The following is a 26,118-nucleotide window of genomic DNA, read 5'->3' as shown; positions in this document are numbered from 1 at the left end:
TGTGTCACCACCTATAGCTTGCTCGACATTTCTGTGGACAAGAGTCATCAAAACAGAAACCTACACACAAACCATGTTACTCCAAAATATTCACCAGCCAAAACTCCCCATCTACATCTTTTTTTATTTTATCTTTACTTCCTATCTCAGTGTTTGTGATATGTGACTCATTTCTCTTTTGCTCTTAGTCTGTTGTTATTTGTGGTAACAGCCACTTCCACAACTACAGTAGCACTTCCTGAATGCCAGAGGAACTAGAATCACCTCCTCGTGGCCCTCTGCCTCCTCAGACTAGTTTCAGGTTACATCCCTGTTTATCCAGAGTCAGAGAAAATATGAACCGTTAGTGTGAAATTTTGTCATAACTGCTGTGAAGTCTTTGTATGGCTAAAAAGTGTTTTGTGAGGTGACATGACCTTGACCTTTGAGCTTTTTACCACCAAAATCTAATCAGTTCATCTTTGAGTTCTAATGAATGTTTCTGCCAAGTTTGAAGGAGTTCCGTCAAGGCGTTACTGAGATATCATGTCCATGAGAATGGGATGGACGGACAACCTGAAAACAATAAAATACAGCCAAGAATAAAACATCAAGTGTTCCAACTGAAAGGTTTTAATGATGGATTGAGATTACTGCAATGCAGCAATTAGACACAGACAGTAGAAAATGACATAGTGGCATTCATTTAGATTGATACATCACATTACTGTCGTCTGTGTTGCAAATTATCATCTAAATAAATGTCTTGGATGTCTGTCGACAGACCATCAGAACACGACTGTGTGGAAGTAGTAGGGATGCAGAACCCGACTCTGGGTATCTGCTGTCACATCTAAAATCTACATTCCTGACTTCATGGAACACCTTGGGATAAATCAGTTGACAATATCCACCAGGGCTCGTCCTCACTCATGAATACAACCTCTAGTAGAAAAAGTGAATTCCATCAGTCAAGTCTGGCTGATACCAAATCCACTTCATGAGATCAGTACGGAGGACTCCATAAGAAGAAATGATGGGACTGTCAAGGAAGGGCTCTCCTATGTGATATACAAGCAATCTATATAATTATACAATTTGGTAACCATGGTTACACACATGCAGGTCAAGAAAAATGCGGGGATTTTCCCTGATGTATCAGAAAGTGACAACAAGTTCAAACAGACTCTGTTGTGGATTTACGTTGTTCCTCATTAACGTGACTGCTCGCGCAAAAACCTGCCGTCAGTCACCAGAAGATGATTTTTCTCACACAAGTCCATGTAGCTCTGCTGATGCAGGATGACATCACCCTCCAATCAGTGAGTTACATGGTAGTCCATATGACTTCAGTGTGAGTCAGTGTGAGCGTGACACAGAGCAGAACTAAAAGCAACAACGTATCTTTTTTTATTCCTCCGCATCGGGTTGTCTGTACGTCTGCATCATTCCTCAAATATGGCACGAACATTCACTTGGACTCAAGGATGAATTGATTAGATTTTGGTGGCTGAAGGTCAAAGGTGTCCTCACAAAATGGGGTTTTTTGGACTTGTGAACTCAATATCTCAAGAACTCCTCAAGGGAATCCCTCTACATCTGGCACAAATGTTTATTTGGGACTCAAGGACGAACACAAAATACTTTTTATCCATAACTGAAGACTTCACAAGGCAATTATGACTAAATTTCACACAAATGGCTCATATTTTATATGACTAAACAGCGATGTAATCTGATACTAGTCTGAGTGGCGGAGGAATACTACTGTGAGGTGGTAATTCTAAATGCCACGTACTTTGTGACAGAGTAGAGCTCCATTGCCTCACCCAGTGTCAAACAATCCCTCGATGAACCCTGACCAACTCTGTGAGTGTTGATTACATATTATAATGGGTCAGTGAGCCCAGTCCTGGCACATGCATGTAGCGTCCTCTGAGAATCCAGGGCACACAGAGAGGGCCTGTTCAAACTTCATGGATTCTGTGACGGTCCACCAGCTCACCAGAGAGAGAGAGAGATGAATAACCAAACCCATTTGAAATAGTAAAAAGAAATAGAATGAAATATCAATATGTGGCGGTCAGTTTTGATAATGTGGCGGGCTGCCTCAAATAAACCAGTGTATGGGAAAGACTGGACTGAGATTAAGTGCAGATGTAGGCTGAGCTTGAAAAGTCTGGCACCAGGTTAAGGATCAATACCCGTGACAAATGATGTGGTCATTTGGCCAATAATCATAAAGATATCATGAGTCTGATGGATTCACTTTATTTTTTATCTTCTTCTCTTACCCGTTTTTTCGCTTTTAATTAATTCCAGTAACAAAACAATGTTATCATACTAATTAAAGTCTGCTTACATGTTTTGTTTAATTCTAACCAGCCTGATGCAAAGTATTTAGGTTGGACTCGCAACTCAACAGAGCAGCAGCATGTTCCTCTTGTATGTGTTTGTGTATCATATGCATGGACATTGTGTGTCAGGAGACAGTATCAGAAGTGCATTGAGTGCATCATTTATTATTTATGTTGGACAAATCATGCTCGTTTATGCATGTGATGTGTGTGCTGTCAACAGTACACCCATATAAGTACCTATTGTGTGTGTGTTTCGTGGATGTGTGTTAGTGTGCACATGCATCTACTTTAAATGGTAGCTGCCCCGTGTGTGTCCGTCTGTGGGAGAGAGCATGAGGTCATCAAACATTGATGTTAGCTGTGCGGCTGTGAAGAAACAAACCACATCGTGCTTCTTCTTCCTCCTCATCTCTCTCTCCATCTCTCTCTCTCTCTGTCTCTCTGACTCTCTCCATCTACTCTGCCTGTGGTCATACGAGTCAGACTGACTTCATGATGAGTAAGTCTCCCAGCACAGCAGAGCTGCTCTCCGGCTCAGGCCTTTTCAAAAAGACGCACAGGGAAATCTAAAACAGGAATGAAATGTATCCACTGCATGTCAAGCTACTGTCATATTACGCATGTTTGTTCGTTTTCATTTGAAAAGCACAGGATTCGACTTTTTCATGTTACTAAGTGACTATAACACACACTGTAAACTCCGAATGGCAACAAAATATTACACACTCCAAAAGTATTGGGCTGAATGACGGTCATATTGATGATTTAAACAACACAAGGTTTAATTTCCTGTCATTTAAAAATTATTGCTTCACGTGAATATTATAATATATTCTTTTCACACAATTCCTGGGATTTCCTGCCAAGTTCTCTACAGAACTCTAGATAATTAATAATGTTAAAAGAAATAAAAACTAAAAACAGAAGAGAGATTTAGCCAATGAGGTTGGGCAGTACTGACACCTTCAGTTCATTATTTTCATTCACACAGAGTACTGTAACTTGCTTCCTAATTAAAATTTTTTTTTTTAAAATAAGAGCTGATTACCCTCACACACTTCTCTCGGCTTTTTCCTCTGAATTTAATAAGGTACCAGCTTAACTGTCAGTTATGATTCATATTGCAGTGTTAGTGGACTAAACGCACAAGGGAATGGTTTAGTACACAGTGAAGTAAGAACCTAAACCTAGTTAGTAGCCAGCTCCTGATTTCTTCCTTATAGTCTTAAATAACGCCACAAAAATGTCTAGAACTTTTCATTTAGTTATAGTTTCCAGTTTTAGTAGCACAAAACAAGTCACTCCGTCTCCAAGAAATTATGTTCAAATGCTACTAAACTATTTTTCTAGTTACATTGTGGTGGCAATCGCTGGATGATGATCTATGATTTATGATCAGACAGGGATGGGACCAGGCCTATAATCTGGAGTGTCCTTCACTGACTGGTTGACTGACTGATCATATTTCCACCACTGGTCAGCCGAGTGCCTCATCACCGAGTTGGAGCTTCTAGTGTAAACAGGTTTGATTAGTGGGTGTTTTCAGCTACAGTGTTGACAACTTAACTCATTGTCTCTAGATTTACAGACATTGTGTCAAACATTCTGGGTATAAAACCTGGTTCAGGTCTAGACTGTGTATGGATGTCAACCGGGGGCTACACCCTGTTTCAGGCAGTCAATCTCCGGCTTCCCGGCTGCTCGGGAACTGCGGGGAAGAGGAGGACCACTTCCAACACACTGAGCCTCGCCTCCATTACAGCAAATGAACTACTTTCATTACATATATGATTATTACTAAAGGAGGCAGAGGAATAACTAAACATAAGCGACGCTGAGCTGAGAGAGCAGGAGAGAGGGAGGGAGAGAGAGAAGTCGCTAACTACTAAAGAAGCTAGCAGATTTAAATAACAAATCCACAGCAACACCAGCAACATGAAATGAGACAAAACGCTTACTGCAGCAGATCAATAAAATCCCTGTTAACACATAAAGGGTTTATGTCCACTGAAACGCTTTTAAGGGCTTTTAATTTGAAAATGAACAGGAAGTGTTAAGTTTGTATTGACACATAATGCAGTAACTTTAACAGTTACTGCATTATGTGCGTTTAAAACGGGAGTTAGACATAAAAACCTGCCTCTAATAAAAGTCTGTTAAGTTCTGGAGTTGAAGTTAATACAGATTAAACTATTGTGGATCCAGACGGAGGCTGTGCTCTGTGTGAGAGACTAAATAACACAGATATAAAATCAGGATTTGACCATAGGCGATTCAGATATATACTAGATTTTGACCTAGTCTTGCTGTTGTTTTTTTTTAATGAATGAATGAAGTGCTACATATATTAATGGCAGCATGCGGACAGGAAGTTGTTGTGGTGGAAGGCAGGTCCCATCCACAGTCCCATCAATGGTTTAGGCAACAAAAACCTTTGGTTAAGTTTAGGGAAAGATGGGTTTGGTTAAATGTAGATGAACATGTTGTGCCTGAAGTCACTGTAGAACACATTGTCAGGTTGCTGGTTACACAGCAGCTTCACCTTCAAATCAACCGAGCTGTGGTGAACTAAAGGGACAATAGCATTTTAGCATTAAACCCAAACAGCTCCTGATATAATATAGTTGACATCAAATTACTACTGAATTTTATGCCAGGTGACACAAGACGTGAGAAATTTCAAGTGTCATTACACAACAATCTGAAGACATGCTCATGTCATATTTGGGTGGATGGCATCATTGGATGGCCCTGGTAAAAATACAGCGTATCATTAGTATCTGGGTGTGAGTGGCTGCTAACAGGCAGGCACACAGTCTGTTCGGCAAGGGCTGCAGACTGCAGGGCCACTAATGAACAAGGACTCCTGCTATATGTGTCTGAATAATTTAAGTGTTTCCAGGAAGACGAGAGTACCCGTGTGTTTGCTGCTGTGGCCTCAACAAACCACCTTACACGTAAATAACCTCACACTTACACCTCTGCCTTCCTCTGAATACAGTCTGGCTGCAGATTCAACTGGACAGAGTCTATCTTGATACAACACAAACATGCCCCGAGTACACTAAAAGAGTTATGGGTCACTGTAATCATTCCTCCTCTCCATACTGGCTGTGAGATGATATCTATGCTGTAAGAGATGCAGCACACAACCCACAGTCCTTGATCTATATCTAAATGCGTTCTAAGACCAGATACACACTGGATGCATGGTGTGTGCGTCGCAGCTGTGGAAAGTCTTGGTTTTCATTTCAGCGCCCATGCTAACAGGTTAGAGTGGATACACTGCCTGTGATCACATACCTCGTAATGCGTCATGTGATCTAGAGATTTGGCGTCTTACCTATTTTTCACTCATGACGTGTCTCCCGGCAAAAAACAGAGAAACGACCTGTTGATGTCATATTCACATCATAACAGCAACATCACATAAAACTGACACCTTCCTCTATAGTTGTCTCTGTCTCTGTCTCGGCTGAATCTGAATATAACACAGATATGAAAAAATACATTTTCTTTAACTGTTTTAGCAGCTGCATGTGGAAACAGTGACATTTTACTGACATTTTCTGTCAAAAATAAATCAGAAATGAATTTATAATAGAAATCCAACATTACAGTGACCTACAAACTCTATGTAGAGAGACAGAGATGCAGCAGCAGCAGCAGCAACTCAGCAGAGAAGCAGCCGCCACGCACACGCAACGCAACGCAGGCAGTGTGTTCCCGGCGTTAAAGCTCAGCAGAAGTTTAACATGAGGCTTCACAGTTTGAGTTGGACAAATAAAGCAGGTACTTTTGTCCTATAATGAGCAGGTTTGGCCTGTTGCTTGCATTTTGTCCCCTGTATCCCTCCACCACGGCTCAGCGAGGAAACTGTGAGAACACAGTAAAGAGTTTCAAACTTAAAAGAGTGCAACATTGGAAATTAGTCACACATTCTCCTCAGTTTTAACCAATATGGCTGACTACAACATTTGCTTGACTCGTGTAAATGTGACCAAGTGTCCACCACTTCCCTCTGACTCCACACCTCCATTTTCTTCATTTACAGACTTGTAGTCTTCAGTTCCAACTGACGCTGACTCAAGTCATAACAGTACTTGCTGTATTTGTTTATTTATTTGGTGAAGCAAGATAAAGACAAAGAAAGTGATAACACAACAAGACATAAGATAACATGAGAAACTGTAACTGTAACTGTAAATACACTACTACAGAGAACAACAGACAGCTTTTTGTTATTGCTATAGATTCAGGTATATGATGTATATATTTCTATTCCTCTCTCCTTCTCAAGAAATCCAGAGTGAAATAAAAAAGGATTTATAGAAAATAAATAAGGTGTTAGGTATTTATTTATTTATTTTTTTCTCTCTTTCTTCGCAGGTAGAAAAAAGTTACTTGGGGGTAGGTGGGAGGGTGGGGCAGAGAATTGGGACAATCCATCGGCGGGAGAGGCGAAGCGTGCAGTACTGGGGGTATGGGGGTAATACTTGCTGTATTTCTGATGTTTGAAATGTTTGGCATAGGCATTGTTAGGCCTGGGCAGCTAGCTAACAAACTAAGGCTTGAGAAAAACAAAAAAGGATGAAAGAGGCAACGAAGCGCAGGCGAGGACAGAGGAGGTGGAGGAAGAGTCACCTGTTGCTGTGGCAGCAGGTGAGTCAGGACGTCAGTGACACTGACTCACCTGCAGGCTCAGGCTGGTGAAGAATCTCGAATGTTTTTTTTACACACATCACACCATTACATATTATTATAGCAGTGAGATAGCACAGTTTGAGAACTAGAGCTAGATCCTAAAAACGCCTCTGATGTTTGTATTATGAAACAGGAAACCAAATATATACAACTTCCAATAACACCACTCTTGGCCTAAAGTACATACATAACAATACAGACAATTAGCGGACAGACTGAAAACAGTCTTTTCATTTCATTGTCACTATAATTAAACCTCAAAAATAACGATCTGCTTCCAGCTAACTCCCACTAATAGTCATCCAGGGGGAAAGTCAAACTAGAAGTGAAGGCAGCCGCCCCACCCGCCCTCCACCTCTTCGCTGTGCCTATTAGATGAGCAGCTTTACGGGCAGGCTCTTTGGCAGGGAACCTATGAGGCAACTTTAGTCTCCCGTAGTGTCTAATCTAGCCCTCCCCATGATACAGGACCCCTAGGGAGCAAGGTAATCCAATCCGTGGATTCTCCCCGTTCTTTCTGCCTGGATAGGACTGTGAATGTCTTGATCAGGACCTGAAAGCCCTTTTACCTCACGGAGCTACAACAGATGGTGCAAGATGAGGAGGCCTCAGCCCTCCACCTCTCTCTCACCCACCCCCCCACTCCTCTCTATAATCCTCTCCTCTCTGACATCCTCGGCGTTCACGTCCTTCTCATCCTCTGTCTCGAGCCACCTTTGAGCCGGATGTCTCTCAGCCGTTGTTTAAGATTTCCCCTCCTCTCTTGAGGAGGTCTCTCCTTGTGACAGACAGAATGAGAGAGTGAGCAGCTTCTGCAGCGGGGGGGGGGGGGGGGGGGGGGGGGGGGGGGGTTACATACAGTGCCCAGTCACGGCATCAGAAACCAAGCCAACTGTTGGGATTAGCAACACGAGTGAATGACCACAGACATTAAATGCTGGTATGGCAGTGACCTTATTTAGAGGAGAGGATGACTGCACAAAAACACCTATAGGTCAGCTCAGTTTATGTCCTGAACCTGCCTTTTTCTGCAGGACGATGCTCCTTTAGATTGATTTTCACAGGAATTACACATCGTATTTACATATATAGTATATATATATATTTGTTTACTATTAAATTAATGAAATGGTCAAAACACATCAATCACAATCAGAGATCAATACACATAGAATATACATTATGTATACAGTTAGGTTTGGAGACTTGCCTTTGTCTCCCTGGTGACTTCAATTAAGTTAGTTCTTTGTATTTTACCCTGTTTCTGTATTATTGAACAATCCAGTCAATCTAATTGTATATTTCTTGTAATGTTGGAGGAAGGTTAAGGAAGTTTAAGGTCCTTTGCTCAAGTAAAAGAAGCAACTCAACAATGTGAAAATACAAGTAAAAGTCATGCATTCAAATTGTAAACTATAAAATGCATTCAAGGTAACAAGAGTGTCAGTAGATGTTATGCAGAAAATTGTCCCACATGTTTCATTGACTGAGCTGATAAGTCCAATATTTGCCTCTGAGGTTTCAAAGCTGAAGTTAGTAATATTTCACACTGGTTTTTAGGGCTGAATGATATTCTAAAAAAAATAAATGAATAATATTGGGATTGTGATGTGAGTCACGATTTCAGTTGGACTCGTCATGGTTTTTTCACTGAAAGAAATATAAAAATGAAAAATGATGATGGTGTGATTTTTGTTGGGGCTTGTACCAGACAATCATTGCATTATCCTTACATTTGGAGGAATTGATTTTTTTAAGTTCATTAAGTTATTCATTATCGAGACATGAACATTTGTCGGACTACTGACTAGTAGAGATAGTGCATTTGTCGGGGACTATTTTCTACAGCGGATAAATCCACATTTGGTGCTCTATTGAATATTTAACAAGTAGCAACCTCAGTTCCTGGTACAAAAACAGTTTTGGTCTCTATAGCTAATTTCCTAATTCATCTTCGACAACTGTACGGGGGTGAATTTTTATCTAATTCACTTGTTTACATTTTATCAAGGCTTTAAGTCATGTAAAATTGAAGGTGTGGCCTCTCTGAGTGACAGGTGGCTGAGTGTATCCTTGCCACCGACTGAAATGCACTGAAGTCTCGGCTCCACCTATACCCCACCTCTTAGAACATTTTTGGATTAGCAGGGAGTTAGGGGCGGAGTCAGGCACTGCCAAGATGGCGACGGTGGAGCAGCTCACTCTGAGCTTCAAAACCATTCTTCAGAAACCTGTGGGTGAAGTTTTCATGGGAATTATTGAGACAACCTTAACCCACTCTGTATTCACAAATACACACATTATGGTCATACTGTAACAAACAAACTCATTAAAATGGAGGCCTTAGTGTTGTGTGTTGACCTGTTGACACCGCCTCTCTCCCTAACTCCCCTGCCTCCATAAATCTACATAAAGATGCAGTTTGCAGTTATGCAAGATGCCTCTAAGATGAGGAGATGAATGGATGTTGCTGATCTGGCCAAACACATGTCAGAGAGATGGATGAGCTCCGAGAGATTAGAGTTTTCAGAATTGTTAAATATGAAGTATGTGAAGGTGAATCGGGACTGATCTGTGTACAGAAATAGGATAAGTACTTTTGGATTATGATTCATTCCTGACATATAAGAACAATGTTCATCTATGTAATAAACGAAAGCATTATCTTATTCAAAGGAACAGGAAATGACTCATCTGGGTTTAGTTATGTAGCTAATAATTGCATGAATGGATCCTGTCATTTCACTTCTTGTGTCATGAGCACACAGGAGAATGTGGAGTCATTATGAAACAGCAGGCCACAATCATCCTGTATGTGTGTATGTGATTCGATTTTGGGAGATTAAATGGAATAAAAGTGAAACAGCATGTGGGGTGGGGGGATGGGGTGGGGCGGGGCTTTGTGGTACTCTCCTCTGACCTTTCACTTCCCAAAATCCCTGAAAAATGAAAATTATGTTCCTCTCTATAATGCATGTCAACAGCTGACAGGGCATGGAGCTTAACATTACATTTACAGTACTTTTCATTATTAAGTAAAGGAGTGGTGTATCAGCTGTGGTTAGGACTACACCTTCGTGGTACGCATTCCACCAGGTGACCCTTGTGTCCCCTGGAAACACTTCTGTTGTGTTGTGAGTATTTGCAGCACATATGTTGTCCAATAGACACAACACAAACAAATTTAGATAACATCTTTATCTATTTGCATGTGCTTTGAGCTCTCAGGGCCACCGTAGTAGGAGCAGTAGAGGTAGGCTAGTAGTATTAATGGCAGCAGAGGCAGTCGCAGCAGTAAGAGACGTAGTGGTAGCAGAAGCAGCCATAGAAGTAGAAGTAGAAGTGTCAGTAGAAGCAGATATAGAAGCAGTAGCAGCTGTAGAAGAAGACGTAGAAGTAGTGGCAGTAGAAATAGAAATAGTAGTGGCAGTAGAAGAAGAAGTAGAAGCAGTAGTGGCAGTAGAAGAAGAAGTAGAAGAAGTAGAAGCAGTAGTGGCAGTAGAAGAAGAAGTTGAAGCAGTAGTGGCAGTAGAAGAAGAAGTAGAAGCAGTAGTGGCAGTAGAGGAACAAGTTGAAGCAGTAGTGGCAGCAGAAGTAGAAGCAGTAGTGGCAGTAATGGCAGTAGAAGAAGAGGTAGAAGCAGTAGTGGCAGTAGAAGAAGAACTTGAAGCAGTAGTGGCAGTAGAAGAAGAATTTGAAGCAGTAGTGGCAGTAGAAGAAGAGGTAGAAGCAGTAGTGGCAGTAGAAGAAGAACTTGAAGCAGTAGTGGCAGTAGAAGAAGAATTTGAAGCAGTAGTGGCAGTAATGGCAGTAGAAGAAGAGGTAGAAGCAGTAGTGGCAGCAGAAGAAGTAAAAGCAGTAGTGGCAGTAGAAGAAGAATTTGAAGCAGTAGTGGCAGTAGAAGAAGAGGTAGAAGCAGTAGTGGCAGCAGAAGAAGTAGAAGCAGTAGTGGCAGTAGAAGAAGAAGTTGAAGCAGTAGTGGCAGTAGAAGAAGAGGTAGAAGCAGTAGTGGCAGCAGAAGAAGTAGAAGCAGTAGTGGCAGTAGAAGAAGAAGTTGAAGCAGTAGTGGCAGTAGAAGAAGAGGTAGAAGCAGTAGTGGCAGTAGAAGAAGAACTTGAAGCAGTAGTGGCAGTAGAAGAAGAATTTGAAGCAGTAGTGGCAGTAATGGCAGTAGAAGAAGAGGTAGAAGCAGTAGTGGCAGCAGAAGAAGTAAAAGCAGTAGTGGCAGTAGAAGAAGAATTTGAAGCAGTAGTGGCAGCAGAAGAAGTAGAAGCAGTAGTGGCAGCAGAAGAAGTAAAAGCAGTAGTGGCAGTAGAAGAAGAATTTGAAGCAGTAGTGGCAGTAGAAGAAGAGGTAGAAGCAGTAGTGGCAGCAGAAGAAGTAAAAGCAGTAGTGGCAGTAGAAGAAGAATTTGAAGCAGTAGTGGCAGTGGAAGAAGTAGAAGCAGTAGTGTCAGTAGTAATAATATGAACCAAGGCATTAGTAAAAGTAGCAGTGGAACTAGCAGTACTAGTAGTAGTGGCATCAATAGAAGTAGAAGATGTAGTAGTAGCAAAAGTAACAGGAGCAGTAGCAGCAGTACAGATAAGAGTAGCAGTAGTAATGGTAAATATAGGTGGTTATAGGTGTTGTTGTTTGTTACATCATGAACCAGCAGCTGAATGTGAGCTATTAGTGTTGATGGTAGATCACACTGCTGTACATGTGGAGCACACACAGACATAAATCTGTTCATCTCTACAACTTTGTTCTCATTGACCCGTCACTGTGAAGAGAGTGTTGGATGCACCAGGACAGAGCACGCTGTACTGAACAGATCACACCCCTCTATGGAGGCATTCATCTGATCCCTGAACGCACTGACTGTGGGCTGCCCATTACTGCAGATGGTAGGCCATCAAGGCATTCTCAACGGAAAGGCACAGCTGCAACACACACACACACACACACACACACACATGCATTCAGAGAGTACACACACCCTCTCCTCTTCCAGACTCAGACCAGTAACTTCCATCAGAAACCTCAGCCTCTGTCTTTTAACACACAAACCTGCCTCAAAAAACTCATGTATTCTGAGTACATTGTTGTCAAAGACCAAAATCATCAAGTCTTTACGTTTTGTGAAACAATTATCAGTATTTTACATTAAATTACTCATTTTCAAATGACTTGACTTGCCTGTAGGAGCTTTTCACTATCTTGTTTTTTGTTTTTTCTATTATTTATCCATCTTTTCTGAGTTTGGATTATTTTGATTAATTTGTTTTATTTTTGATAATATTCTCTTTTTCTTTATATTATTTGCTTATGCAACATAGTTAGTTTGGTTAACTAGTACTCTGTTTATTTTGGGTAACGCTATGGGCACATGAGGTTATTTAGGTAGGTAGACCCATAGTCATTATGTAGGTCGTACGTCAGCGTGGCCGCCATATTGGACCGGTCAAGACTGCCCTGTAATCAAGCATAAGTAAACTGAGGAGCTGCAGTTTTTCTGGATAAAAAGCACAGTAACATATATATAGTAATTTATAGAATCATTTTTATATTCGAGGGTTTATGATCTACTTGGAGTAAAAGTAAAAGTTTGGTCTCCAGTTACTTAGAATGGTGATAGTTTAAGCTGTAATCACTGTTTTCCAGAAGGAGGAGTGTGCATTAACGTTAGGTTTACATGAACTGAATTACTGGCGTGGTGGAAAATAATTCATTGGGTAGACAGGTTTAGGACCAGCATGCACCTGGGTGGGCTTTACCAGATGAGGAGGGGCAGCAGGAAACATGAACCCTTTGGTCTTTGGTTTGCTGCTTGTTTGTTTGTATGAATAAATCAAAACGATAACACAATAGCTTTGTTTGGACAATTAATTTTTTTGACTGTGTAAACCATATTCCCCATGGTGCATCAGTGGCCTTTTGATTTTTATTAGGGCCCGAGCACCAAAGGGTGTGAGGCCCCTATTGAAATTGTAGTGTTTGTTATTATTTTGTTTCCCCTCCATAAAAGTGAATTGCCTTTTTGAGGGTCTAAACATGCTTGAAAACTCATTAAACTTTGCAGACGCGTCAGTCCTGGTGAAAATGTACATATTTTATGGGTCATGTACGTGGGTGTGGCAAAATGGCTCGATAGCGCCCCCAAGAAAATTTCAATGAAGCCCTTGGTTTCACCTACATGTATGAAATTCGGCAGGCACATGCAACATGCCGAGACTTACAAAAAAGCCTCTTGCACCCATAGTCTAAACCCAGCAGGAAGTCAGCCATTTTGATTACATATATCAATTTTGGCACTTTATTTTGGGATCTAAGGACGTCATCCTTTAACGAACTCGACATAATATTTGGTCAATCTCATCTTAAGACCTTTGCGATGCTAAATTGTTAAGTTTTAGCGAGTTTTAGTTGGAGCGCCTGCACATGGCAGCGCGGTGAATTTTTTGAAGTTCTTATAACTATAATATACAGTATCCACTCTGCCCCGAATGTGTTTGATGACAGTCCCACACTGAAGACATCTGCAAGGTAATCAGGAAGTAATCCTTGAGTTACAATCATCATTTGACATGATGTTTTCATGGTCTGGTTTACACTCGATATAAAGGGACAATGCATGGTGGCATCATCAAGCGGCCTCCTGGTGGCGGCCCCCGAGGTGCATGACAGGGCGAGGGGCCCGCATAACACTGCTTGTAGCTTTCATGTTGGACTTAAATTTGTTTGAAAGACAAATAGCCACTACACCACCCCCTTAAATGGCTCAGGCATTACTGCCACAGAGATCCTGTCTTGAAAATGGGGTTGTGTTAATGGGCCGGGTGTTATTCCTGGATATATCACATTATATACACTTCCAGAGTGTGGAAAGAATGGGAGGTTAACAGGGGGCAGAGTAGCTCTCATTTTTTGCATGGGGTCACCATAGCAGGAGAACCCAAACCATGCACATAAAGCCTGTCTAGAATACAGACCCGATGGATGGATGGATGGATGGAAGTAAAGGCTTCCTCTAAACCCATTCTCCCTGAAATGATTATGTCATTATGTGCAGTAGCAGGGTCAGACGAGCACCACTTAAAACTACAAGAGAGCGGACAAATCAGACCTGAGAAACAGAGAGAACATGTCACGTACTTGCTTTTCAGCGTCGTAATTACCATGCGCCCCTCTTCTGCAAGATAGCATGACAACAAGCGAGTCTGCAGCCACAGGCCGTGGCGCTCTGCATGCCTTTGGACAAACATTTGTTAGCGTAGCAAGGAAAAAGCTCGATGCCCTTGTTCGCCCTTTGGTCAGATGAACGATCACTCCAGAGCAGACTAATTGATTTTCTCATGAGAAATGTCACAGCATGTTTGGTTGTGTGGAATGCACACTGCTGCTTTCTGCGGCCACTCTTGTCATTCTTACCTTTCCGGATGAGATCTTCGATTTCTTGATCGAAGCCCAGCCGGTGACATTTCCTCCACAGCCCCATGTTGGTCGAGTTGTACTGCCTGCTGCACTCATCCGCGGCGCTCATGGCGAACAGCTGCCGCCGATTCCGGGCCAGCAGCAGCTTCTCCTCCCAGCGGGGCAGGCTGCTCCGGCTGGCCCGCAGCGGCAGGCTGTTGTTGGGGATGTAGATGAAGCCCGGGTCCTTGCGGCGGCTGGAAAAACTTCGGCACCGCTCCCTGTACCTCCTGGCGTCGGTCTCGTACCAGTGGTCGGAGCACATCGCCACGGCCAGCATGCCCAGGGCGCAAAGAGAAAGAGAGAGCCCGGCGTAGAGCAGTAACTTCCCGGCAGCCATGCTCGCTTGTCACAGCCGCATCTGCACCTCAACAGACGGACAGCTCCTCTGCGGCTTCCCCTTCACTGTAGCTCAGCTCACATCACCTCTGGAGAGCAGCATCGGGACCATAAGTGCAAAATAGAAGGGGGGGGGGGGACACCTTTCACAGCTCGCAGTGGCACAGCTCACAGCTCAAATGAAATATCAAATCCCCTGTATTCCGGTGTTTTCCACTATAACGTGCCCACGTCCTTCTTGTGTGCGCGGCGCTGCAGCAGCTCGGCGGAGATGGAGAGAGAGAGAGAGAGAGAGAGAGAGAGAGAGGGGGCTTATCTCATCTCAGCCGAGGATCCTCAGCATCCATCTGTCTGAGCACAACAGCACAGCACCCATCGTTAGTAAAGCATTACCTAGACTATAAATATTTCACATAAAATAAACCCTGACTTGCACAGCCCACCCTCCCAGACGAACGATGCACAAAGAAGAAGGGGGCAGTTAGAGAGGATCGCGCGGCTGCATTAAGCACAAGCCCTATTTTTTTTTTACAAATGCAACATCATTTCCAAACAAAACCGCCTCTGTGAAACTTCAAAATGACAGTGCGGACAGTGTAAATGTACCTGAAGAGTCCGAACCGAACCCTGTGCAGACCGCAGTCCATCAGCAGCAGGAGAGCGAGGGATCAGTCGGCAGACTCAGCAGAACCCTCGCGTCTGATCGGATGACGGCAGCTGCTACAGAGCAGGCCCGACCGCGAACCAATCAAAACAGCAGCCTGGTCCAGCAGCCTACAGGCTACATGAAGTCTGACTCAACAATCCCACAGAGAAATATAACATATGACATATGCTGTATGTCCCTATATCAAGAGTGATGTTGCCATATGTATGAAATACCCATAGTAAAATTTGTATATGTGCATACATTAAAAAAAAAAGTCTATATGATGAATTTTTATATAGTTTTAACATGTTGTCAATGATATTTATTTGATTCGTATTCGCAAGTTTATTTAAACAACATAAATATAAAAATTCTATAGGCCTATATTTTTCTTATTAATTTTAGCCATGTCTTCACATTCTGGGAAAGTGGTCTCAGACTTTTGGACCCCAGTGTGTATTATATCAACATATACTGACAGGCTCTGTGATGGATACATATTTATTTAACTTACAGTATGTCTACAACATACATATTGCTGTGGGCTACATATTTGTCAGTGTATAAAATTGTTTCAACTTCTAATAGGTTTCATATAAAGTTTTTACATATGTGCTTTTATTTTATATGTGCATACATTTCATATATAGAAATTCAATATGTGTACATATTACATTTGCGTATGGGATAATACGCTACAACTTCTGTTATCCTGCTACTGTTGTTTCCTACTATTGCTTTCACCTAAATCCTATAATGTGTGAATAATGGCAAGTGACAATAATGAATTACAGAATAATAAGTATTATAGCTAAATGCACTAAAGCAGGGGAAGCCCATATGCAAATGAAATATGTATATGTATTGAAATAAAAACATGTGAAAATTATATATGTAACCTATTAGAAATTGGAACCGTTTTCTATATTGACATAAATGTCTGGCTATACAAATATGTATGTTTATGTCTGTATGCAACATGAATAAATATCCATCCAGTATATGTTGATATTATGTACAGTAGAGTCCAAAAGTCTGAGACCACTTTCCCATGACGTGAAGAAAGACATGTTTAAAATGAATGAGAAATTGCTGAGAAAATATATCTAAACATGTAGAATTTTTATATGTATGGTGTTTTAATAAACTTACAAATAAATGAAATATATATTCAAATATATGGTCGCAACATGTTATACCATATAAAAATTCATCATAGATATTTTAATATATGTACATATATAATTTTACCATGGGTATTTCATGTATGTTATAAATTTATATCTTCATATATCCAGAGGATGTACTGTATATATGTTATAATAGAATATCCCCTGATAGGTGACACACATGACATTCCATTGCTGGGCAGACAAGGACATTTTAGGCAGCTCTTCACATTATAAGATTGTGAAACAACAAGCAGGTCCTGCATCATTACACATCTAACTATTCCAGATTAAAATGTCTAAAAACCAGAGAAAAACTGGGATTTTAATCGTGGTAATGTGTCATTGGTCGCCTGTCAGTGACATCATATCCTCTTTGATCATGTGTCAGTGTGTTTGTCTGACAGAAGCTCAACATTGACTTTTATCTAGTTTTAAGCGACATACACTTTTTACACCTTGGTGGTTTTCAGTTTTATATTTGAACCAGATGAAGGATTTTAGTCGTCGGACGTCTGGATCTGAAGTTATCAGAGAAACAAGCTGAGGAGACGTTAGACAGCTCAGCTCCCAGCTGCTGGAGACGTCCTGTCATTTTTAAAGGTAAACTGCTTTAAGGGAGCTTCTACTGGTTTTAAATCTAAAACTGCTTTATTCAGTGTTTTTAACGGTTAGAATCACCATTCCTGAACCTCTGACACTGAAGGAACCCAAACCAAGAGAAGCTTATGGTAATTGCGGTGAAGACAACAACTCCCATGATCCAACACTATTTCATGACATCACCCGACGTCGTCTTTTGTTATTAATCTGATTGAGACCTGCAGAGACGAAAGTTACAGACTATGTGTTTAAAATGTAGTTAAAAGGCTTTTTATTACTTACACAGGCTACATATTGTACTTATACATGGTACATATTACTGAACGAATATGTGTTTAACCAAATTACCATTACATGAACTAATTATTAATTAATGTACAGTAAAATGGGAGGAACAGTGAGAAACAGCTACATTTTTCCCCAGGCCAAAGTAGAGCAGTGCTGGTCCCTCTATGCAGAAGACTACTATTATTAATATCTACTTCTACTTTATAATGCACTCGCCCTCAAGAAGAAAGATCATGGTTTGGGTTCAAAAAAATACTTCACGGAGGTGGGAGGAGCTTTTACATTATGGTTACAATCATAGGTGTAGTGCTGGCGGCGTGTACCTGAACCACACCACACCTGTTCACCTAATACGTTCGAAAGTTTACCTTCAACGGAAATTCATTTCAATGTTTTTTCCAGGATTCATGTTAACAGTATCTGCAGTTCGAGCAACGTGTAGACTGTTAAAAGCCCATGACTTTCATTTCTTGCTGGTGTGGTATTAGCCTGAGGTCATGGTTTCCTGCCATCCCTGTGAAAACAGTCAGCTAAATAAAATGACATTCCATTGCTGGGCGGACAAGGACATTTTAGGCAGCTCTTCACATTACAACATTGTGAAACATTTATTGTTCCTCCACACTGGTGACAGCCAGATTTGGCACATATCTCGAGAACTCCTCAAGCGAGTCCTTCCGAATTTGGCACAAACATGCAATTGGGCTCAAAGACAAACTGATTAGAGTTTGGTGGTCAAAGGTCAAAGTTCATGGTCACAGTGACCTCAAAAAATACACTTTTTAGCCATCACTCAAGACTTCAAACCGCAATTATGACAACATTTCAAACGAATGGTTCATATTTTCTATGAGTCTGGATAAACAGGGATGTAACCTGAAACTAGTCTGAGTGGAGGAGGCAGAAAACCATGAGGAGATGATTCTTTATTAAAATTGGTTTCACTTTCAATTTCAACCATTATTAACTTAGTCAGGTTTTATGTTCTTTTCATATCAGATAAAGAATTCATTTACTCTTCTAAAACTCTTCTCTATAAAAAAAATATGAAAGCTGACAGACAGTTTTCCAAGTTCGAACACAACCAGCAAATGTAAGTCTGCCTGTCAAACATATGTTCACACCAAATGTCTCAGTTTAACAGAGGCTATGTTAAACCTTACAGTACTTTGTGGTATTTGCTGAAAATGAAAATGAGCATATTTCACCCTGTGAAACATGCTAATGGGTAACATGCTAATGCCTAATGCTAGCTGGCACTTTTGGGAGCGTGTCTATGTTCCCACAGCCCTATGTTCCCACAGCCCTATGTTCCCACAGCCCTATGTTCCCACAGCCCTATGTTCCCACAGCCCTATATTCCCACAGCCCTGTATTCCCACAGCCCTATGTTCCCACAGCCCTATGTTCCCACAGCCCTATGTTCCCACAGCCCTATGTTCCCACAGCCCTATGTTCCCACAGCCCTATATTCCCACAGCCCTATGTTCCCACAGCCCTATATTCCCACAGCCCTATATTCCCACAGCCCTATATTCCCACAGCCCTATATTCCCACAGCCCTATGTTCCCACAGCCCTATGTTCCCACAGCCCTATGTTCCCACAGCCCTATGTTCCCACAGCCCTATGTTCCCACAGCCCTATGTTCCCACAGCCCTATGTTCCCACAGCCCTATGTTCCCACAGCCCTATATTCCCACAGCCCTATATTCCCACAGCCCTAACCCTAATTTTCAAAAATTTCTGTAAAAAAAAAAAAAAGTTCTAAGAAATGTGGGAACATAGGGCTGACCCCGCACTTTTTTATATCTCCACGCCGGCAACAACCAGAGCCCGAGGCATATTGTTTTTGAGTTGTCCATCTATCTGTTCGTCATACCTTGAAGGAACCTTTTCACATTTCAAACATTCGCTCGGTGATTCTTGGCGATCCAAAACAACAGTTTGCAAATTTAAAGAAATAATCATTTAGAAATTGTGTTTTTTACTTACAATTACACTTTAGAGAAGCAAAGTGATCAGATGTATCTTGGTGTGTCACTCCTGTGACACCGTGACGATCATCTGTCATCTCTGAGTTGAATGTTTTGCAGGTTAGGTTTTTTTTTTTTCTGTGTTCACAAGAGTGTTTAGCTCTGATGTGATAATCTGTTGTCTGTCTCCTGCTCTGATCTGACACACACACACACACACACACACACCTTTGCCTCCTGAACTGGCTGCTGTCACATCGACTCAAAACACTGTACATCTTTTTTTATGACATTTTTTTTCATTTTTAGGTAATTCCAAGTCAAATGGAAGTGAAAATCAAGATAGATAGATAGATAGATAGATAGATAGATAGATAGATAGATAGATACTTTATTTAATAAGAGTGGTTGATATTAAACTCAAAGTGAAGCTGCAAGTTTTTTTATGCCTCCACACTGGTGACAGTCTGAGCCGGAGGTATATTGTTTTTGGGATGTCCGTCCGTCCCACTCTCACGGACAACACATCTCAGTAACGCCTCATGGCGAGTTCACCTTGTGAACGCAATATCCCGAGAACTCCTCAAGGGAATGCCTTCAAATTTGGCACAAACGTCCACCGGGACTCAAGGATGAGCACAAAACACTTTTTAGCCATTACTCAAGACTTCTCACAGCAATTATGACGACATTTCACACAAATGATTGATATCTTATGTGACTCTGGATAAACGGGGATATAATCACGATCAGAATCAGATGTATTCGTCACTACCATAATCCGCATTTCAGCATACATGGAAGCGAGATACCGTACTCCACAGATCAGGGTGAAAAAAAGAAGTGCTTATGCAACGTGTCATCCTGAATGAACAGGCGGTCAGTGGACACTTAAAGTACTGGTGCATTTTTGAGCATTTATGTCATCCTGTGGTTTTGGAGGGAGGGATGGGGGGGGGCAGCACTTTGAGGGAGTTCATAGTTCTAATGGCTTGTGGGAAAGAAAAGCTATTGCACAGTCTGGTGGCCGTTGCATGGATGCTCTGGAGTCTCCTTCCCCGAAAGCAAGAGTGCAAAGACGGTGGTGGGAGGTGCGAGAGGGGTCGGTCATTATATTGGCTGAAACTATTCTAAGTGGCGGGGGCATACAACCACAAGGCGGTTATTCTAGTTTTCTTTTTTCTATCTGTTTTCTCTAAAGCCATCGTTTTTGCTATTTGAGTCCAAGGCAGGTTGACTCGAGTCCACGCCTCTGAATTGCAAGTGCAATAATCTACTAAAGTAGGTAAAGGTACATAATTGCTGTTCTGTAATCAGATGTACTTCCTCAAATGTTCTTTTTTTTCAGATGCAGTGAGTCTGACGTCAACAGAAATGATGTAACTTAACCTGCTGTTTGGTAACATGACTTGGATGTCAGAAACAAGTGTGAGAACATCATGGAAAATGCCATTGAATTTATTCACCACCCTCAGGCTCTCCAGAGGATGAACCCTTTTCTATTCCGAACTGTGACCGTTTCTCTAGCACATCACACAAGGTATCCAAGGAGATTGATTTGTGATTTTAGAGATGCACTAATCAATATTTTATAAAGAATAATAGATGAAGTGACTGCATGTAATGTAAAATGTGTCACTTCCAGTGAGAAACCCCCCCAAAAAAAATGTGTGTGAGGGAAATATGATATTCCGATGGGACGGATGTGTTTTGCTCTTGTGTGTGCAGTTGACTTCGTGTCCTGTTGTTCAAGTTCAAGTGTTATCAATCTGACAGTTATGCAAGTGAGAAGACCTGGCGAGGACATTGTCCTTGGCTTGGGTCGTGATGACCGAAACTGTTGAAGTGATTGATGTTGTACAAACAGTTTTGGGAAATGTTTGGATAAAGACTGTTCCAGTGCAACAGTCCAACAGGGCCTGCTGGGAAACTGTCTGTTTTGGTGATTTGTAAGAGAGGAAGTCTTGTCTGTATTAGTCGGAGCACATTTGCCTTGACAACCTGTGTGTAAAATGTTTCTCCGTGTGCACATGAAACTGATATTAAAGAGCACTTGACTTCACCTGTTGGGCTGAGACTTCTTTTCTTTGATTAAGTAGATAAGTGTGTTTGTTGGCTGCGAGCGGGGTTGGACGGGCGGACCGAGCCGGAACCAGGGTCTCCTCGGATGGGGTTCATCTGCAGGCGAAGAGCGATTTAACCCCAAGGCTGGTCCACAAAAGGGATGTGCCTGCCCTCTGGGGGGGGGTGGGTCATCTGGTGCAGTATGTAGCATTAATGCTCAGTCCTTCGGTTTAAAGCCGACCCACAGCCTTTTGCTGTCATGCTTTGCCTCGATGAACACTTTACGTTTGGACTCTTGAAATTTGTTTGGACTCTTTATTTGGACTTTTGGTTCACTTCCTGTTTTATTTTGTGATCACTTCCCTGTGTTGCTTGTGGTCATTTTATCTCCTGTCTTTCTCCTGTTTCCCTCCTTCAGTGATTGGCTAATGTGTTTCACCTGTGTTTAATCACCCTTGCCTCCCTTGTGTGTATTTAGTCTCTGTGCTCCAACTTGTCTTTGTCAGTTCGTCGTTTGCTTCAGTTTGGATTTTTGCAGTTCCAGATGTCTCTTGCTGTTCCCAGTGTTTTTTTGGATAGGTCGTAAATGGCTTTTTTTGGTTATCAAAAACACCATTTCTTCCACCGACCGCCTTTGACTGCCTGTATTTGGGTGCTGTAAATCTGATATGCTGCATGTCATCAACCCCTCTCTCTCTCTCTCCCCAACTTTCCTCCAGAAGTATACTTTTCATAAAAATGATAAAAGCATGTCAAGTTCTGAGTGAACTCCCGGGCGTAGCTAAGCTATTTTGGCGTGTTAACGTGTCTGCAGTGCTTCAAGTGGGAAGAAGATACTGGTTTCCCTTATTGAAGCACTGGAAATGTGTGTCAACCAAAAAGATAATGATAAAATAAAAACTATTAATAGCAAATAAAAACCTAAATTGTAAGAGGAGAGAGACTGAGCATACTCTGTGCAAAGCCCCCCCCCCCCTCCACCCCACCCCCTTTGTGTGCACTGTCTGACTTTGTGTAAACATGTCTTTTCCTTTTTTTCCCGCACTCCCTCTGTGGAGGCGGTGTGTGTGTGTGTGTGTGTGTGTGTGTGTATAAGAAAGAGAGAGAGTGTGGGTGTGAGAGACAGAATTAGCAGTAAAGAGAACATAAGCGTTTAAACAGAATTTCAAGAATGAGATAGGAAATAAGGGTACCACTTTAAAATCAAACTCCCCTTATAATGGATTTATAAATGGTTTATAACTAGTAATTAGCTTGTTAAAACTATATAAATCATTTATAAGCTGTTATAACACATTAGAGAAAAAGGGCAACAGTGACCTATAGCTTGCCAAATAGTGAGCCCACATGTATCTGTACTGTTCAGCCTCATATCTCATTAGTTACGGAGCTTTCTTTGTTTTCTCCATCATCAGCGTTTGTAGCTGCTGCTTCATCACGTGTTTGTTCAGTTACTATCAATGAACCACCGTCAGCATCTTAATGCTCAGAAAGTTTCATCTGGCAGATCAAATTCTGGCAGATCACATGATCATATCACATGACCAGATTCATCCTCTGAGGCCTCGGCAGTGTTGTTGACCTCTACATGCTCTCAGCAGCCGTCCTCATTATAATCACAGCTGTTGATCAGATTGTTATCACAGTGGAGATTAACATGGAGATGCTTTCTGCTGGTCGCTCTCTTCTTTAGGACTTTAGCATCCCAGCTAGAACACAGGTGGTGACCTTCCTTTACCTGGTGAACTGCTCACCCATTCTCTCTCCCCCTGTTCACATCTCTCTGATTCTCCCTCCATCGTCTTCAGGTTTCTTCATCTCGTTTTTACAATCATTTATTTATCAGTTACAAACATTTATAAAAGTGTAAAACACATCATTTATTAATGAGTTACTATAAGGCTCCTTTTACCAGTTACAAATGGTAATAACTCATTAGTAAGATTAATGAGTAGTAAGCATTAACTTCATCTTGCCAAATAGTGAGCCTGCATCAATGTATGAAAACTGTGTTTATGATTGTTTATGATTTATAAAGTGTTAACAACAGAATTAATAACCTAATTATAAACCATGTATAAATCCTTTATAAGTGTAGTCTGATTGTGGTGGTACTAATGAATGAAACAATGAAAGTCAGTGTAACGTTTACACATTAAAAGGCATATGCAGGTTTGTTCACTCAGTAGCTGCTCTGGTGCAGCTGAAGTGCAGAAATAAACCGGAATTTTCTGCCCATTAATCATTCTCATGTGTGTGTGTGTGTCCCCGCCAGACTCTGTGCTGTAAGTTTGTGTCGGCCCATTTATCTCCGGTGGTTACTGTCAGGAACTGTCACTCTGCTGAGGAAGTTAAGCTCTGAACGTGTGCGTGGCTGCAGTTCCTTCATATCTGGCGCCCTCTTCTGTTAATAAGTTGTAAAGACGCAATGGAAGTAAAATGACAGCTTTAGTTTTAAGCCGCTCATGAATAAGTGAAATAATGGAAAGGAATTGGCAATATAAAACAATACAGTCTAAGCACAGATTTGCAGGCCCCTGTGGTAAAAATTACCCAACTGTCAAAGTTGATTAAACACAAATTCCATTTTTTAGATATGTAACTCTTTATTTACCACCACACACACGGAAACAATGTCAACAAAAGTGTTGTGAAGCTTGTGAAGCAACATGCTATTTTCTTTGATTCCCACATGGGCGTGTGATTTCTCAGCATGTCACTGAGAGGACATGAAATAGGCATCAAAACAACAACATGTCAGAAAGCTTTAAAAATGTTTTGCTTTGAAACGTGGATGTGACAAAATCCACAAAGAGAAAACAGAGCATAAATAATGAGACGTAACTGAGGTTAGATCAAATCTTTTTTTTTGTCTTAAAACAATTGTAGGATGCGATTTGTTATTTCGATTTTTTTGTATTTCCTCAGGTTTATTGAGAAACTTGAAATAATTGAAGTGATGGTAACAGTACAGAGACAGTACAAATATAATGCATTCTGTTCCTTAATTTAAATTTAGTAAACTTAGTAAGAACTAAGTTTCTGGTTAATGCTCAGAGTAACCATCAGAGAATACTGGTGAAGTTTATATCCACAGATCTATCACATATCAAGCATATCAACATACTGTAGGTCATAGGATGTAGTGGTGTCAATACAAACACAAATATACACATTTAAAAGTCTTCAAGTTTGCAATGAACATAAAGTAAAATGGTAGATGTATGGCATTTTTAACATATTTTAACATATTCAATTTGAAATAAAACAATGGATACTACATTAACGTACAAAGTCCCAGTTTTAATCCAAGTAGATTTCAGTAGGTTTACAGCAATATGCACAAGTCTACAATATATCTACATGTGATGTCAGGTGATGTCACATCTGGCAGCCAATCCCTCCGTGTTGGAACCAACTCATGCCACTGAGTTTACTGATCTTCTGTACAACAGTGCAGTCGTTATTACAGCAGACCAACTGGATTTGAAATGAATTCATTCATTTGACCCTTGCTTCACCGGCCTTAGCGAGAGCTGGGGAATGGAACATCTTACGAACAGACTCAATGGGACAGTGATCACTTTCCTGTGCTGAGCCACTTTGGATTTTCCCTAGTTGTGGATCCTGGGAAAACAGTTAAAAGATTTGATTTTTTGCCTGAGATGAGGGTCGAGGGCCGAGGGTCATGTTATTGCTCCATGGTGGAATAAGGATTGTGACAAGGCAGTAAGGAAGAAAAAGCACACATTAGGATATTCATGCAAGAATCCCACTCAGGAAAATCCTATTGAATACGAACAATGTAGAGCATTAGCAAGACAGAAATTAATAATGCAAAAAGGAAATGTTGGAGGGCTTTTTGTGGGACACTTGGTCCATATACCTGAGCCAGGCAGATATGATCCAGAATCCATAAACTGTCTGGTAAAGTTGTTAAGACATCAACGTCTGTTCCGAATGATGGCTGCACTGAGGCTGTAAATAGCAAAGAAAAATCAGACGTGTGTGTTATGGTCATAATTCAGAGTCACTAGGAGAGGAGGGCTTTAGGATAAGGGACGAAGTTAATGCAGTGCAGGCTGGGGAGAATACCACTCCAGGCCAGGATGAGATACGTTATGAACTTTTGAAACATTTAGTGTTAGAGGAAATCCTTTTGTTACGATTTGGTATTTAATTCTGTTCGGAGCCCGGGGCGGATTCAGATACAGACGCCACAGGATAGATGTGCTAAAAGTTCTTTATTGGCATGAGCCAAGCCCCTCCAGCTTCTGCGGGTGGAAAGTCAGCGCATGCAGGTGAATATAGCGGCGGGTAATGGTGGTGGATCTTCAGCAGGAGCAGGCACAGCACCGGTTCTGACAGTAACTGAAGTGAGGAGTCACAATGTGGAGTATTTTCCCCCCAAAAAAACAACAAGAAGCATCTTTCACGGGAGCAAAAGTCAATACTGTACCCCCCCTGTAATCAGCTATAATCAGATCTGATCCAATTTGGATATTTGGAATTCATCTTCATGTCATCATAGGA

At 41.4% G+C, this 26,118-nt stretch overlaps 1 protein-coding gene across 2 annotated transcripts in view; it reads right to left on the bottom strand.

The window, feature by feature from the left end:
- The window catches only part of tmem178bb (transmembrane protein 178Bb), a 121,503-nt gene extending 105,910 nt beyond the window's left edge, over positions 1 to 15,593 (bottom strand). The window contains exons 1-2 of one of the 2 annotated variants that reach the window (XM_056367863.1): positions 15,444 to 15,593; positions 14,457 to 15,188 (exon numbers count right to left, since the gene is read on the bottom strand). In XM_056367863.1, coding sequence (XP_056223838.1) covers positions 14,457 to 14,838 — 382 coding nt within the window. In that variant the 5' untranslated portion in view covers positions 14,839 to 15,188; positions 15,444 to 15,593. The remainder of the gene's footprint in view (positions 1 to 14,456; positions 15,189 to 15,443) is intronic. The other variant, XM_056367862.1, reaches the window with a different exon arrangement.
- Positions 15,594 to 26,118: the final 10,525 nt, after the last annotated feature.

The sequence above is a fragment of the Seriola aureovittata genome, chromosome 22 (genome assembly GCF_021018895.1).
Source record: "Seriola aureovittata isolate HTS-2021-v1 ecotype China chromosome 22, ASM2101889v1, whole genome shotgun sequence".
In the NCBI taxonomy this organism is placed as follows: Eukaryota; Metazoa; Chordata; class Actinopteri; order Carangiformes; family Carangidae; genus Seriola; species Seriola aureovittata.
This window is presented reverse-complemented; position numbering and strand designations above follow the sequence as displayed.